General features: G+C 40.9%; 2 protein-coding genes across 3 annotated transcripts; both read left to right on the top strand.

Annotated features, from left to right (window-relative positions):
* The first annotated feature begins 520 nt into the window (after positions 1-520).
* Positions 521-10,738, top strand: glyr1 (glyoxylate reductase 1 homolog (Arabidopsis)). Of its 2 annotated transcripts, XM_083677559.1 has the most exons (16): positions 521-580; positions 1,186-1,222; positions 1,366-1,445; positions 1,544-1,682; positions 1,994-2,104; positions 3,139-3,222; positions 3,883-3,936; positions 4,930-4,980; positions 5,335-5,408; positions 5,816-5,915; positions 6,132-6,242; positions 6,650-6,751; positions 7,333-7,495; positions 7,900-8,079; positions 8,339-8,463; positions 8,851-10,738. In XM_083677559.1, exons 1-16 carry the CDS (start codon positions 543-545, stop codon positions 8,923-8,925), a joined length of 1,524 nt encoding a protein of 507 aa, XP_083533685.1. In that variant the 5' UTR covers positions 521-542; the 3' UTR covers positions 8,926-10,738. The 2 variants fall into 2 exon arrangements, with proteins under 2 accessions (XP_083533685.1, XP_083533684.1); XM_083677558.1 differs by lacking the exons at positions 3,139-3,222; positions 3,883-3,936 and having other exon boundaries at positions 537-580.
* Positions 10,739-11,073: 335 nt separating this feature from the next.
* rogdi (rogdi atypical leucine zipper) lies at positions 11,074-16,829 on the top strand. The gene is made up of 11 exons (XM_083676756.1): positions 11,074-11,215; positions 11,951-12,022; positions 12,468-12,550; positions 12,978-13,032; positions 13,170-13,250; positions 13,627-13,722; positions 14,142-14,240; positions 14,455-14,568; positions 14,882-14,931; positions 15,256-15,382; positions 15,936-16,829. The coding sequence occupies exons 1-11, from the start codon at positions 11,141-11,143 to the stop codon at positions 15,975-15,977; spliced, it is 894 nt and encodes a 297-aa protein (XP_083532882.1). The 5' UTR covers positions 11,074-11,140; the 3' UTR covers positions 15,978-16,829.
* Positions 16,830-17,139: the final 310 nt, after the last annotated feature.

Below are 17,139 nucleotides of genomic sequence, written 5' to 3'. Positions count from 1 at the left end.
AGTCCAGCAACATCAAATTGTTTTATGATTAGTGATCACATGGACACAATGGTGAGAATGTGAGAATGTCAGGGTTTGGTGATTCAGTCACTATGATGATTGTATAATTTTAATTAAACAGGGGTCTTTGACAGACGACTAAGTGCAGATAATGGTAGGCCTGCATAATCAGGATCAGCATATTCTTATTACCAGGAAACATTCCAAGAATCATTACCACAAACATTCATTCACAAGCCAATCAGACACAAAAGAGGACATTAGGTTTGCATCCTCTTGCAGGAGAAGGTGCCCAATAACAGACTCAGAGATTGGGCCTCTTAAGATGGTCTCACTGGAAGTACATGAGTTAACTTGTTAGAAGAGTAAATGGCTTAGACCTATTTCACACAATTGACAAAAACAATCTGGGGGTGAAGAACATTCACAACCGGATGTTATCTGTTTGGTGTTTTGGGGGTCATGACCGTCATGACGCATGTGATTTCTTGTGGGTGTGTTCTTTCCCTGGATTCAGTGCGACGTTTCAGTAAAGTTCTAAGATGGCGACCGTACATCTGAGAATCGGGGATCTGGTTTGGTGAGATATGCATTTTAACATGGTTAAATCATTCCATTTCAGTCGAGTTTAGTTGCTCACTGTGAAGCTGTCTTGTCAGATGTTTCCAGTGTTTTTTTTTTTATTGAACTACATAGGACAGATCTATCGAAATATTCGCATAATAGTTGACGATCTAACCCAAACAAATGCAGCGAACCCCCGAGTCAGCGCATAATACAGCTAGCTGCACATTAGCTAGAGAGAAAATACATGCCGCACCCAGAAGTGAAACCGGACGCAACATGATTTTCAATATTGAATATATCGTACGTATTATCCGGACGTGTAACTGTGTATCTTATAATGCACACTTAATAAGGATAGTTGGTGCTCGAGAAACCCACTCCGTTGTAGTCGCTAGCCTGATGGATAGCTAGCTAGATAGCTACCTAGATATTAATCTAGACTAGTTATCCATCTGGTCCGAGAGCCTCAGGCGTCCTTGTTTGTTTTAACGTTAGCCAGTTTCACTGCAACGATCTTGCCAGATCCGGTGGATAGCACTAGTATTCATCAGATCGAAGTTGATGAAAATGCAATGTTAAACCAAACGTTTAATCTTCTTGTTACATTCACATTCTTAGGGGAAAGCTGGGACGCTACCCACCTTGGCCAGGAAAGGTAAGTTTAGTCGATTGCGTCATTTGTTTTCAGACAGTCACCAGCGATATGTAGCACTGAAATCATACATTGCCGCACTCAAGTACAAGTGATGTGGTTCATCCTGCATCAACATGAACCATATTTTGCATATTTATTTCCAGGTCGTCAGTCCTCCAAAGGACCTGAAAAAACCAAGAGGCAAAAAATGCCATTTCGTGAAATTCTTTGGAACTGAAGACCAGTAAGTGAAAACACTACACTACCTATAATTGCATCCTCCCCCACCTAAGAACGGTATTCCCAACACTAATGTCTGCCTGTGTCTGTGTGATTGTTCAGCGCTTGGATAAAGGTGGAACAGCTGAAGCCCTACCACCCCCACAAAGAGGAGATGATCAAGATAAACAAGGGCAAGCGCTTCCAACAGGCTGTTGATGCAGTGGAGGACTTCCTGAAGAAGGCCAAGGGGAAAGAACAGGTGATGTATTTTACTCCAAAAGCAAACGGGGCGGACAGGTGACGTTTGCCTCAAGGCACATGGATTTGATAAACATGTTGACTTCGGGTAACCAGGAGTCTAGTCTAGTCTTGACTGTTAGTACAGGAACACCCAGTGTAGACTGCCACTAAAGGCAACTTGAAAGAGAGGATACCCATGGCTTCTCTTGCCAACATGTTAGCTTAATTACCAGCTTGTAACTTCAACAAAAGAAATATAGTTGTTTTTGAAAATCTCCCATGTGAAGTTACTAATGCATCTAGGTTATTCCCTTGATAATCCTTAAACAGAATGCTGATGGTAAGGGGGACTCAAAAGGAAAGAAGACTCCAACCAAGCCCCTGAAAATCCTAGAGGAGGATGATGAAGATCTCAGTGCCCTGAGGGATCCCTCTGAGAAGGTCAGTAGTGCACTAAAGTGTAGTGAGCACTCAGAAGTACACAAGAGTCTGAAGGGTCAGGCCTTAGTTAGGATAGTGTACGTCACTGAACGGATGGCAAGGGCCTTCTGGAAGGGATTTGACCACAACTTCAGAAGCAGTGTTGTATATGGCCACTGATTCTGTAGTCCCAGTTGTGATCACTGTTTTAAGGTCAGCTCACTATGTTTTTGTGTTCTATTGTGTGATAGCATGATAGATCAATATGCTATGTTATCCACTCCAAGAGTAGTGTTGAAAGTTTGAGTATTTTAAGCTATTCACCGGGATGCTACGTTAAGGAATGTTCATAGAGATGAACAGAGCTCACTCTGTCTAAACAATTGTTGAATTGTTTTGACTCTACAAACTGCACTTCTATCTGCAGTGTTAATAATTGCAAGCCTTCAACCTCCTGAATAAGCCTCTTGTATACAGCATCTGTGAATTGGCCTATGATTGTTAAAATGCTTAACAAGCACTGAAGACCTTCACATGCATCATTTGAGGACCACATGCAAGTATACAGTATGCAAGAGTCTTCCAGACGATGCTGTTTTAGAGAGGAAAAGGAGCTCCAGGGCCTTTCTCTAAAGGGCCATTTGTCCAACTTACACCTGCTGCGGCATCAGGTTACACTCAAGTGTTGGTCCCAGTCTTTGTTAGCTGTTGTCTACCACCTTCAGTCCCATGAGCAGGGAGCCACTCATACTAGAAGAGACTTCCTGGTGATATATATGTGTGTGTGGTCCAAGTCTCCATGCACAGCTATACCTCAACCCAGAAACTCAGACACCTTCTCTTTGTCCTGACTGTGAATAGGCCGTAGCAGATTTCAACTTCTCCATACCCCATCGAACGAAAACCCCTCCCTCCCAGTGATCTACACAGTGACGCCACCCCTATGTCCCACTGAATGAAACCTCTTCACTCCCTCCAATAGATGTAGCTTGCTTAGCTAGTCTACCAAGTCACACTCTGAACCCAAAGGTGAATGTGTCTCTCTTTCCCCGAAGGACTTAACTGACTCTGACCCAGAGCCGTCCACTGTTGAGAGGCTGGGGGCCGGACCCGGCTCAGGATTCAAATGGGAGAGCAGTGTAGGTGAAACACTTCCCACGGCCTGCCTTGTCTTGCTTCTTTTTTTCTTTTTTTTTTACCTTACCTTCTGCTTTATCTGCACGTCACTATAGTATAACTGCAGCATTTATTTACTTTTTAACTTCAGAACTACAGTTATTTTGTAAGGGGCTGATGCTCCAGCAGTGGTCAGCAACTCTCATCCTTGATGGCTGCAGAGGGTGCTGGCTTCTGCTCTTGCCCAGCTTGTGATTCACCTGATCAAAGTGCCAATGGTTGGTTACTTGGTTGAGAGTGCTGGGCTAGAACAAAAGCATGCACACCCTGTGGCTCTCCGGGACCATGGTTTGGTGACCACTTTGTGAGAGAGGGAGATGCAGTATGACACAGATTGCTGACTGTGAGTGCTCTTAAATATGATTAAGAAAACAATGGGATAAGTTGATGTAATGTACTCCATGGCAAAAAATATAGTTTTGAGGAAAACTATTTATTTCAAACAAGCCTATACATAGAACTCCCTACTTTAGATGACCATACTGTGTTTCAAGCCTTTTTTAAAGCAGTGCATATCATTGTAGCAAAGTATTTCTTGAATCTAGCTTCACATTAGCAGTCTATTATTAGGTCAGTGACTCTCTTCAGAGAATAGTTTCCAATTGAACTCTCTTCCGTTGTAGCCAGTAAAGGATGACCCACATTTCCACCACTTTCTGCTCAGCCAGACTGAGAAGGTAAGAGGGAACGTTTGCTGAACGTTTGTTTGAACGTTTGCTTTGGGTTTTTGCAACTGCACACTGTGCTTTTTAGGCGGGAGCATAGCTGGTGAGCTTTAGAGGAATATAATTATATATTCCTCTAAAGCTATATATAGGATATAAGTCTTTTTGCTTGAAATGTTTTTCATATGGATTAACCTCTCTTTTCCCCCTTCCTTCCCTTTTATATATGGCTAGGCCAGATGTGTTGCTTTATAGTTATTCAACCTGAATGTTTAGCTGTATCATTTTCAGTGGTTGAGATCTTCAGTCTAATCTCTAATTATAGTTTACATTAATCATATGTTTGCCCAGAAGTACAATGTTGTCTCATTTCCCTCCTTCCTCCCTATTCTGCCTCTCTCGCATGCATTGCCCCATAGTCCTTTACTGTATTTGCTCAATGTGCATTAGCTCACTGTAAGAAGCATATTTAAACCTAGTTGTGAAAGATACAGAACTGTATTTCCATGACACTGAACACCAATTAACTCTTAGCTCCATAACGGCTTGCCTTAATTTAGACACTCTCCCCAAACACACACACACACCACCCCCAAGTGTATGCATAACCGTTAAACTGTAACTGCATATGGTTACACTGATAACTCCTTACCGCTTCCGACCAGTCTATCTTTTGTGCTGCTAGCACACTTATCAGCCCATAGCCTGCACAGTTAACTTGTAAGTGAAACTTGTACAATACAACAACCAGATTCTGGACTAAAGACGTGTCATGACACAGCTCTATGAGCAAGTTAGCGATTTACTGTATTTTCAACTCAATAACATTGTTGACATTCAGTGAGTTGCCAAAACAGGCCAAGCATGCTACACACTCTAGCTAGTCTAGCCTCTGTCTGAACTAAAGAATGGTTTTGTTTTCCCTGTTCAGTGTGTTGGTTTAAGGGGATGGTCAGTCTCTTGTTTGTGTGTAAACTGAAAGTGTAAACACTTTTCTTTCCACAGCCTGCCCCATCGTTGGAGCCCATTAGCAAACGTCTGAAGATCATTGAAGAGGTAAATCAGGCAAACGGTCAGAAACCAGTGACCTTTCGATTCATCTCCCTTGAGTGGAATTCTCCATTTGTTTGCCTCAGGAAGGAGTGCCTTGATACAGCAAAGAATCTGCTCTGTCTTTCATTGGGGAAGGGAGTTATTTTTATTTTAGTACTTTAATTTTATATTGATTCGCATGTGGGTTCAAAGTTTGGTCTCAGATGGACAGCCTTTTTAAAATGTCGTCACTCGGGTACCTACACAGATATTTTCTCACACACCTTTATCACTTGGTACATTTGTTTGTATTCTTTTGTGGTTTTGAACTTTTTGTGATTGTGTAAAAATGCTGATCACGTTTGTGGTTTTGTAAAGGACACAGGGTCGACATCTATCCAAGCAGCAGACAGCACAGCCATCAATGGCAGCATCACACCCACAGACAAACGGTAAGAGTATTGTATATTTTATATTGTGTGTGTGTTTAATGTAGTGACACATTCTTGTGTTCTCCATTTCATGACATTCTTTGAAACATTTCATTTTAAAACCCAAGACATCCCGTTAAAAAGAGGTGGCATTGCCGTGTTGTAGTCCGGAGAGCCAAGTCATAATTTGAGATGGGAGATGTAGTATTGACTGTTGTGTTAATCATACATTGATGTCAATGAAAGATCTGACCAAAGATTTTAGTCTTTTCCCGACCTCATGTGAGGACTTGGTCCCTTGTAACTGGAGTAAATGATAAACACTTGTGTGTGTTAAACAGATTGTGTTTGATTAACACCTATCATTTTCTTTTTAGATGGGCATGTTTCAATTGTTTTATTTGTATTTTTTTCTCTTCCACATACAGAATAGGGTTCCTTGGGCTGGGGCTCATGGGTAGCGGAATAGTATCCAATCTGTTGAAGATGGGTCACGTCGTCACAGTATGGAATCGCACAGCAGAAAAGGTACCACAAGAAGACACACAAAGTTACCGGCAAGAGAATTTGTTCTCTTTACCTTAAGACCAAATGCAGTTTGCTCTGATAACATAGACATCTATCCCTCTGCAACATTTACCATATATATATATTATATACGATTATTTATAAGAAGCTTTAGTTCAAATATGAACCATTTCCAGTTTGTCATTGACCTCCCTTCCTGTTGCCTTGTTGTGGCAGTGTGACCTCTTCATCCAGGAGGGAGCCAGGTTAGGGCGGACCCCTGCAGAAGTGGTCTCCATGTGTGACATCACTTTCTCCTGCGTGTCAGACCCCAAGGCCGCTAGGGATGTAAGTACTAATTCACGTCACACTGATGAAAACTGGTACATTGTGTAATCGCAATGTGTTGGAACAAACAGGAAAAAACAAATAGGGATGCCACAGGAGGAAAGATTTGTGAACTTTTTGTTTTTCCCACAAATGGGCAGTAATTGTTGGGAGAATGGATTATTAGATACATTTATTAAGTACTTCCTCAGTTTCAAACATTTTCTTTATGTTAGCGTCTATAGTTATTATGTGAACGTGGTATAACACTCACTGCTGATGTCGTTGAACCGAGGTGGTATTTGTTCTGCGCTTTTGAGTCTCAAATGTTTGGGCAGTGTGGCAGTCTTAACACACCTTCTCTCTTCCCTCCTATCTGGGAATCTTTCTCTCTCTGCTCTCTCTCTCCTTTCTTCTCTCTCTCTCAGCTGGTGCTGGGTCCCAGTGGTGTGCTGCAGGGGATCAGGCCAGGAAAGTGTTATGTGGAGATGTCCACCGTGGACCCAGAGACCATCACAGAGCTCTCACAGGTAAACACACACCTGGTAAACACCACATCTCGTCACTCGATCACGACTCACTTCTCATTGGCTACCCTCTTAATTGTTGCGAAGTCATCATGTTGCTGAGTGGCTGCTCTCTAATAACGTCGCTGTCTGATTGGATCCCCTCGATTCACCTTGTGATTTCGGTTGACTCACCGTCATCATTGGCTCTATAAGCAAAGTAATGCCAGATTTCACTTCTGGCATCCTTTTTGTCAACAACACTTGTGGCTTCCACCCTTCTGTCCTCCTTGTCAACACTGCATGTGTGATTGTTTAGCATTGTCTGTCCCAGCCACACATGCCCACAATGCATGCACTGCCCTCTGCCCTCCACGAGCATATAGACAAATTATACTTATATAATATTATGTTATACTTATAAGATGATATTCCTCACAGCTCCAAGTAAATACTGCTACAGGCAATTATGGTATTAATTATAATTTTATTTTTTAAAAGTTTTTAAGTGTTCTTAGTATAGAACTGTTTTCAAAGCAGGGTATTGTGATTGTTTTGTGGAGCCGGTGCATCATGCAACACTCCTCCTCTCCGTCCATGTTTAGGTCATCACATCACGAGGTGGCCGTTTCCTGGAGGCCCCAGTTGCAGGCAGTCAACAGGTGTCCAACGATGGGATGCTGGTCATTGTCGCAGCTGGAGACCGGACGGTATATGAAGACTGTAGCAGCTGCTTTCAGGCCATGGGCAAGACCTCCTTCTTCCTTGGTAGGTGGTCTCTCACTGTCATATGATTAACATTTACAATTATGGCATTTAGCAGACGTCTTTATCCAAAGCGACTTACAACAAATACATTTGTTTAAGTAAGTGAAATCCTCTATCAGTCATCATAAGATAAAGTAATCAATGCTCGGACCAGGGCCCATAGGCAGTCACAATGCTAGAAGAAGGAATTATTATTATTATTATTTTTAAGTTTGTCGATCTATAGAGGTCTGTGTGAGAACAGACTGCCGAGAATACGCTTACTAGTGTGTGACTAATTATGATCAATGCTCTGAAAAATGTTTGGTAAAGGCTGATGCATACATGATGTGATATGAATAATAAGGAAATGTGTCCAACATAATACCAACAACATAATAATAACATAATGTGTGTGTTGTCAGGTGAGGCTGGCCATGCAGCAAGGATGATGCTGATCCTTAACATGGTGCAGGGCAGCTTCATGGCAACCATCGCCGAGGGGCTGACCCTGGCCCAGGCCACCGGCCAATCACAGCAGACCTTCTTGGACATCCTATGCCAGGGGCAAATGGCAAGCACATTTGTGGACCAGAAATGCCAAAGTGAGTCACGAAAAAAAAAAAGTGGAGGTTTACATTGGATCTGTTTTGTAAAAAGTTAGGGTGTGAGGTTGTGATGGGAAGGAGGGGTGGGGGAGGCTATCGGGATAAGCATATCCTTGGAATATGTGGCCTTCATGTTGTGAAGTTGGTTTTCATGTTGAAGAAACATGCCCTGCATTGATGATTGGAAAAGGTTAGCTTGTTACTTGTGCGTTTTCTTTGTCCAATACAAGTTAATTAAAATGTCTGTTCCTTGTAGATATTTTACAGGGCAACTTCAAACCAGACTACTATTTGAAACACATTCAGAAAGATCTGAGGCTAGCCATTTCCATGGGTGACACCGCCAATCACCCAACTCCAATGGCTGCAGCAGCCAATGAGGTAAGCCTTCTCAATCACATACACATGAATGCTGCCATGAGATTGTAGGAGGAATTCGCTCTTTCTCCCAACAGTGTTGACTTTTCAACAGCACCTGCTCCAGGGCCACTGTTTATAGTAGTGGCCTTACTGAGGACTGGTAGTACGGAGAGTTGATCTTGAGTCAATTTTACACCAATTTAAATGGTTTCCATCAAAAATAAATAGAAATGCACAATGCTGTATGACTTAAAAAAATAAGTGTACAATCATATTACTGCAGGGTGGTTTACCCCTCACATATGACACTTACCAACTACACACGCACACCCCCACACACACCTGAGTAAATAACCTGTATCTATCCTTTTTCAATTCCTTGCATATTGACCATCTGTCTTTTTCTAGGTCTACAAGAGGGCAAAAGCGCTGGACCAGTCAGATAACGACATGTCAGCAGTCTACAGAGCCTACATTCACTAAACATGAAGACCATCTGACCTATACTCTGGACCACACACTCTTTTAGCCCTTTTTAATTTCTCTTCATTTTCTCTAATGAATTTTATGCCTCGCACCAATGTTCCTTCCCTATACACAATGGGAACTCTTTTTTAAGTTTTTAAGTAGCCAACCTTGAGCATTGCACTGACTTTGTTTATTATTTTTTTATGCTATAAGAATGCTCAACAGAAGGTTGTACAACACCTCTCGGTTTGTTGTGAAAAGTGATCAGGTTTCTGATGGTAAAGTAATGCAGGCTTTTCAGTGGGGATTTGGAACTCTACCCATTGCTTACGGTGCAGTCTGATGGAGTTTGATGGTGCGCAGGTCTCGAATTAATTTATCACTCACTTCTTCTCCTAAGCATATTATTAGTTATTTAATTCTACATGTGAAAATTCTCTTTTTTTTTTTTAATGTCCAGAACTTTATAGCTGTTGATATATTATCTAAACAAACAAAAAAGGCTAGAGAAGCACCAAGAAAATGCCACTGCATTGCCTTAATATTGTAACCCTTGAATCTTTGAATGATAGATGTATTTATTTATTTCAGTGCTCTAGATCTCCATCTTTTGTTGCCGTTTGGTCATTGTTTCCATAGTTCTCAGAACGGTCTTTGTTTTGTTGGTGGGGGCAGGATCTCTGTAACAGTTTAAGGATATTATGGATATTCTGAGGCCTTTAAATGCAGTAATTAGTTTATAGTTCTAACTGGGACATGAGGTCATGTTTAAAACTGTGCAATTGTCAAAACATTGTAACAGTCACGTAGTTCTCATTTTTTATTTTATTTTTGACATGCTTTTATTTTGGAACCACAATAAGTTATTGTGATATTTTTTAACTCAATCAGTTTGACTCAATGAAATCATAGACCATGCATCATAGATGTTACCCTTCTTAGTAAGGAAAGTATATAATTAGCAGCAGAACACAGTCAAACTGAAGAATTGTGTTAATCATAGCCACCGCACCCAACGGGCCGAAGGTGCATGTTGATTTGCAACCATTTTACATACCTTGCCTTAAAGGGGAGTAAAATGAGGGGAGTAGCCAATCGTTACATGACCGGCAATGGGTGAATTTGGCAACATTAAATCAGTGTAACAAACTGCATTACTTTGAAGGGAATAAAAGGCACCATCGAAGGACCTCATACTTTACATTGGGGTGGGTTATTTCTTGGCAAAAGAAAAGAATGGCATACTTTCAGTAATGTTTTTAGGACCTTTTGGTTGTTGTTTTTTTTACATTGTTAACCTATTTAATTTTGGTTTAACAACATGGAACATGCCGCCTCTGTTTCGATTCTGGTTGAATATTGTTTCGCATGTTAATAGGTCATCCTTACTCATCCTATTTTTAAAAAGGTTTATTTTTTGCCAACGGATACAAATGAAGTTTTAGGTTTATAGACGTTGCTACGCAGTATAGTGTAAAGAAGTATGTTTTTAGGAAAATGTTCAAACAAATGACATGTAAATAGCCCAATTGGTTGAGTGGGGTTTCTTTATAAATACATAAGGGGTAATATAAAAAATACTTTTGGTTAGACTCTACTGACTCAATCATCTAGTGTCTTAATACTGTAGATTGTTCTGTTCAGTGTAAATGGTTTATTAATATGTGGCTTATACAAACTGGCTTATAACAGTGTTGAAATGACAATTACTTGATCCCATTTTGTGCAGAGAGGGTAAACCTGTATTGATTTGGGATATTTATGATTTTGTGTACATGTGAAAATGTCATGGCTTTTTGTGCAGTTTATTAAATCCTCTCCTGATTAATGTGATGTGTATGTGGGGTCTTGCAACACACACACACACACACACACACACACACAGAGTAACGATCTTGTTTGTCACTACAACAGTTGATATTTAGGTAGAGATATTGGACAGTTCACTGTACTTTAAGGTTGATTTAGTATAAGTGCTAACACAAAGATGTGTCATTATTTTTGGATGCATGGTGGGAATACACAATACAGGAGGGGCCTCTGCGGAAAATGTTTTGGTATGACGCAAGCCGGAAGTGTATTCCCAAGTAAGGATTAGTGGGAGGGGCCAGTATTAATTGTGAATGTGTGACCGATTGACTCAGAGCTGAATAAATACTTACATGTAAACACGACGTAGTGGGAAAAGGTTTGAAGAGCTACGCATATTTTGTGCTGTGTGGCAGCGATCATGCTCAATCCACAGCGGTCTTTATCTGAACTACCAAAGATGTCAGCAGCAAGTCAGGCCGAGAGAGCTGTTTTGGTAAGATAAGCTGCAGACAATATTACATCAATGGGATTGCTAGCTAGCCATCTAACGGTTGACGTCCAACTACAGTACAGTAGCTAGCTAGTCGAGAGGTGCAACGAATTCATTATTTTGCTAGCCACGTAGGGACAGTTTAATAGCTAGGCAGTTAGGCCTACTGCTTGGGTGTCAATATGTATATGGTATTATCACAAGATTAGCAGACCGTGACCATAAGTTAATCATGCATTAATTAAGTTAGCGAGACCAATGAATCTGCAGCTGCCTTTTCCATTTAAATGAATGTGCTGGCATGCATTTATTGTTTGTGGACATGATTTGTTGGCTGTCAATGACAAAATGTAGCACGTTTTGTTATGCATGTGTGATGATGGTAACAAACTGGAAGGTCATTATCCCATTCAATTCCTACCCAGCCCATATACTGTAGCAATGTACGCAGCTCTACTATAGCTATAGGTGTCATTCTCAAGGGGGTGCTTATAATAATTCCCACAGGGCTTTAATGAGAAAGCCATATACAGTTATCTAGCTTTTTATTTGTCATGCACACCAGTGTTGTGCATGACAAATAAACAAGGAGGTTAGTTACAAGGCCCCAGGAGACTCCAAGCTTAACAAATACAGCCTCTCAGAACAGCAGAGATTGGAATGGTAATATGATCAGTCAATGTGTGGAAAAAACCTAGCTGTCTCTCTGCTCTCTGTCTTGTTTATGTGGCTACTCAGGAGGAGGAGTTCAACTGGCTTCTCAAAGAGGAGGTCCATGCGGTCCTAAAGCAGCTCCAGGATATTCTCAAGGTAAATAGCCTTTAGTTTGTTTTTCTCTCTAGTCCCACACTCCCTTATTACCCTCTCTCCTTACCCTCCCTCTCTCTCTCTCTCTGTCCCTCTCTCTCTCTCTCTCTCTCTCTCTCTCTCTCTCTCTCTCTCTCTCTCTCTCTCTCTCTCTCTCTCTCTCTCCTTCCCCCTCTATCCCTCCCCTCCCCCCTCTCTTATGGTTGACTCTGAGATTTAGTGCTAACAGTACAATGATTTCATTGTAAGATTGTTCCTTGTAATGCTTTTGTTTTGGATGTTAGCCATGGCATGTGCAAAAATACATTTCTAGTCATTCACCTTCTCACATTGGCAATGTTTGTCATGTGTTTAATTGATATATAGTTCCATGTCAGAAACATTTTCTTCTTGTTTTTGGAAAGGTATATTGTGTTGTAATAATAGCGTTTACTAATCTTGTCCACAGGAGGCATCTAGGCGTTTCTCAATGCCGACACCTGGACTAGAGAGCCAACTCAAGCAGGAGAACTTCATCCTTGGCAGCTCAACGTAAGAGTTGCACACCAAGACTGATTAGCATATTATGGAATCAATTATTTTGTTTTACAATGTCATTGGAAATAGTTGGATTGATTTATGTGGTGCTTTCACGATGCTCAAAGTGCAACAGAAGGAGAGGTTCAAGAGGTTCATTTGAAATGGGCCATACACTATAAATGACCCCATGCATGCTGAAGCTGTATGCCAGTCTTGCTCTCTGTACAATAAATGGTTTAAAGCTGCCTGGACAAGGATCCTGGTCTGTGGCAAGATCTGCTGTAATTTGCCAGTTTGTTGGAACCCATGAGTGGGTGGGCCACTTCCTTTATTATGTCATCTTTGAGGTCTGAAATAACCCATGTCTCCATCAGTAGGACTTCCTGATTTAGGTACAGATCAAATCATAGGGCCTGTTTATAATACCTTTGTTTTTCAGCATGGACCAAGTGAAAGGGGTGCTGACTCTACAGGGGGAAGCCTTGACTCAAGCTGTGAGTGTGTCCCTCTGTGATGTTCTTTTCACACCTCCCTGCAGAATCAGAGTGGTTTGCTCTTGTTTGAATGAAAATGGTGTGTCTTTGCAACATCAGGCTTCTGTGTTAAACTGTATACCTCTTGTTGTTTGCAGGACATTAATCTGAAAGTCGCCAAAAGCAGCCAAGTACTGCACTTCGCATTCAGGGATGATAAGCAATGGAAATTGCAACAGGTGTGTGTGTGTGTGTGTGTGTGTGTGTGTGTGTGTGTGTGACTGTATTTTTGAGTAATATTCATAGCATACATATTCCCTATGTAGGCTATATTATATATCTATATTACCTTATTTCATATGTGAATAACATCATTGGTCATACATAGTACACTGTGAAAGTCTATACTCCGAGGAGGGGTAGGAGTTAGGAGAGTTGTTAATTTAATATTTACATGGCAAACGTAACCTTGGGGCGAATCAGTCCACAGGATTGGGACCTTAACTGTTAATTATCTACCAGTCCAGCTTTTATGACACATGATTTCCATAGCATATTGAAATGGTCCTATTCATTTTTTATCTTTTTAATAAAATACCCCTGTGTTTCTCTCAGATCCAAGATGCGAGGAACCATGTGAACCAGGCTCTGCAGCTCCTAGGTAGCAGAGATGAGAGCTACCACTTTAAAACCGGTGCGGAAGTTAATAAGGTCTGTCGCCACTGGGGAAAAAATCCCCTGACTGATAATTACTATCAAAAATAAACTACTTTCTGCGTCACTTCGGTAGCCAAAGGGATGTAGATATGGTGCAAGAGAATGAATTCAGTGGGGAGCTCACTTTCCAGCCCGAGCATATATCTTTCCTCTACACATTTGGTCCCTCAGTTCTCCCTACAGTATATGTTGTTTCCAATAAGTTCATCACAGTATTTTTGCTAAAGATCAAATTACTTGTGCAAAATTTCAAGTCAGGATTTTAGCCATAGTCTTATAGGGAACAGTAAAAGTGGGATCTCATCTGGTAAAAGTGAAGGTACAGTATATAGACTAACATGGGCTCCTTTGTGGTTTTACCTGTGGGATGCCTGCAATGATGATTGACTAAATTGTTGTTGTTGTTGTTGTAGTTGATGGATGCGGTGATGCTCCAGCTGACTCGGGCACGTAACCGGCTCACCACCCCAGCCACCCTGACCCTGCCTGAGCTGGCCACCAGCGGCCTCATGGTGAGTGTGCTTTGGGTCGTGAGACACACAGGACCGGTTGAACTATATGAAACTATGAGCTATGTAACTAAAAGCTATGAAACTCCTTGAAAGGGACCTGTAAGAAGTTATGTAAACTCTCTCTGCCTCTCTTCATTTCACTACTCCCTTCCTCTCTCCTTGCTCTCTTTCCCTCTCTCTCTCTGCACCCCTAATCCTATTTCCCCCTCTCCAGAAAATGTTTACTCCTCCGATGCCAGGGGATGTGATGGTGAACTTCTACATCAACTTGAGCAAGCTGTGTCTGACAGTGTACCAGCTCCATGTGCTGCAGCCCAACACCACCAAGGCAAGACCTCCATCCAAGCCCCGACACACTTATGGATATACACTCACAGAGACCCAGTACAGTACAACCTAAAATCTGTCCTCCGATTTCTACCTCCACCAGCCTTACCTGGTGGACAAGTATCTGTATCTGTTATGAAGTTCTATATTACTGGTGAACACTGAGATTAATGTGCAACAGAAGGAGAAAGTGAAACACTAAGAACAGTCACGTGAAGGAGTTGGTGTGAGGCTCATGGCGTTTACTGCAGGTTAGATGTGGTATTCTGTGATGTATCAGAGTTTATTTTTTTATTTTATTTTATTTTCCACAGAATTTCAAGCCAGCTGGAAGCTCAGTATTGCACAACCCTGGGGCCATGTTGTAAGTTCTGCTTTATTTGGTTTAACATCACTCGCACTGTATGGGGGAAGTTTGTTGTGAATACAAATATTTGTTTGTTAGTTTTAGTATTCATGAATTGGAATGTTTTGACTGGTTTCTCTGCCTTTGTGCTTGGTGTACAGTATGTACCAACATGTCCTTGGGACACTTAAAGGGGAAGTCTGCCACAAAATGTTACTGCCACATTTCAAGAACAACAGTAATTAGTTAGTTTATTGGGTAAACCTCTCCCTTTTTTGGGTCATTTATGAGACACACAACACAGATACCTTTTCAACACTCTCCCTCCGGTCTCCCCCCTAGTGAGCTCAACAACGCTAAGTTTGAGGTGAGCCACGTGCATAAGGTGGAGTGTGTGGTTCCCTGGCTGAATGACACGCTGGTCTTCTTCACCATCTCCCTGCAGCTCTGCCAACAGCTCAAGGATAAGGTAGGTGCCTTGGCGCCGTGCTGCATGATGCATGCATAGTATAACAACAATGAATGGTAAATGATTACATTTAGAACCTTTCAAAGCGATTTATATTCCATGGGATTAACTCAACCCATCCCCCACCAAAAGTATAGCAGGCGTCTGAGTGATGATGCTTGGCAGACATTTTGTGCTAAATTGCTCTCCACACATGGGCCATCATGGTGGAGAGATGCAAACCACGTGCCCATTATTTTTCCTCTTTTTGGTCCTTCTTTTGGTCTTGAGGTGAAAGGAGTGGAATCTAGAAAATCAGTTTGACCGTGTGGAATGCATGAGAAAATGCCAATACACACACAAACACGACCTATATTCATAGGTATTTGGGTCTAAAAACTTCCTTAACTCCAGTGAATTCATATTCATACAAGGATGGTGTGAATGAGTAACTGCTTTATTGGCAACGATTCAGGTTTGGTCAGTTGTTGGATGTAGATTATTAACTTTCTTCAAGCATGCCTATAACTAAAGGAATGTCACACTAAACAGGATTTTCTTTGTCTTTTCTTAGATTTCCGTGTTCTCCAGTTTCTGGAACTACAGACCGTTCTAATCAACTACCAACTATAAGAATAACAAGGCATTTGTGCAGAAAAATATTTTTGCACATACCCAAACCAACTCAGATAAAAGGGATGTCTTGAAATTATTGACCGATTTAGGCACTTCAATATTTTTGTTTGTATTGAACTGTAAGATGTATGATTTAAAGGAGAAGCTGGATCCAAATCCATTCATCAGTGTTGCCCTTCCCGGGTTAAGGGACCATCCATGTGTTAGCTGTTTCTGATAACCCTTGGTGGTATTTCATTGTATAGTACTTACTTGACCTCAAGTCAATGAAGAACGTTTTCTTGTTTGTTTGTTTTTAGCATATACACTTCACTTGTTACTAAACACTAATATTTTTCCACTCTATACTAAGACACTAATTTGTCATTGACTGGTAGACAAGACTCTTAAGTATGTGTACTCAGGGGAAGTATACAATAATGGGTTTGTGATATGGACAGATGTAACATTTCATAGTGACTCTAAGATACAGGTTTCAGACTTCATGCTTTAAGAAAAGTGTCATTCTGAGTAATATAAAGCAAGACTTACATTCCCTGCTATGTACAGAAAATGGTCATGCATCAATGCTAAGCTATTTGTTGTTTTATTCATATAATAATTGTATGAGTTCATTCCAATGTTTCCTTTTTTCAAAAAAGGTATGTTGTCTGCTATGCATTTTTATTTATTTATTTATTGAATTTAACTGTTTTTGCACTTCCTGATTTCATGTGAACTGAATATTAATTCCAATGTTGTACAAATGATGAATTATTCCAGTGTTAATATAAACTATTTTGAGATGCGTATATCCTATATGAACCACATAATCCATTGTCTGTGCAATAAATGTTATACACTATATGACCTCATTGACTTGCTCAATGAATTGTCTTTCGTTCAGAAAGCACACTAGTTCATATACTGAACCATCCTCCACATTGCTGTTTACATTGCGCAACATAGCCTTAGGCATGCTATTTGGAATGTGCCAACAGGGGTCCTACTACTCCCTATTTATACTGTGCAATATATTTCAATAATTTTAATGCTCAACTGATGCTAAGTAATTAAAACCCAAATCTTATGTTGCTGACAATCCGCTTCCATTGATTACTTTCCAGATATTCATAACATTTGGGTGAGCTATCCCTTTAAAC

Source organism: Argentina silus (assembly GCF_951799395.1).
Source record: "Argentina silus genome assembly, chromosome: 9".
Taxonomy (NCBI): Eukaryota; Metazoa; Chordata; class Actinopteri; order Argentiniformes; family Argentinidae; genus Argentina; species Argentina silus.
Note: the sequence above shows the minus strand (reverse complement) of the source record. Positions and strands in the feature narration are given on the sequence as shown.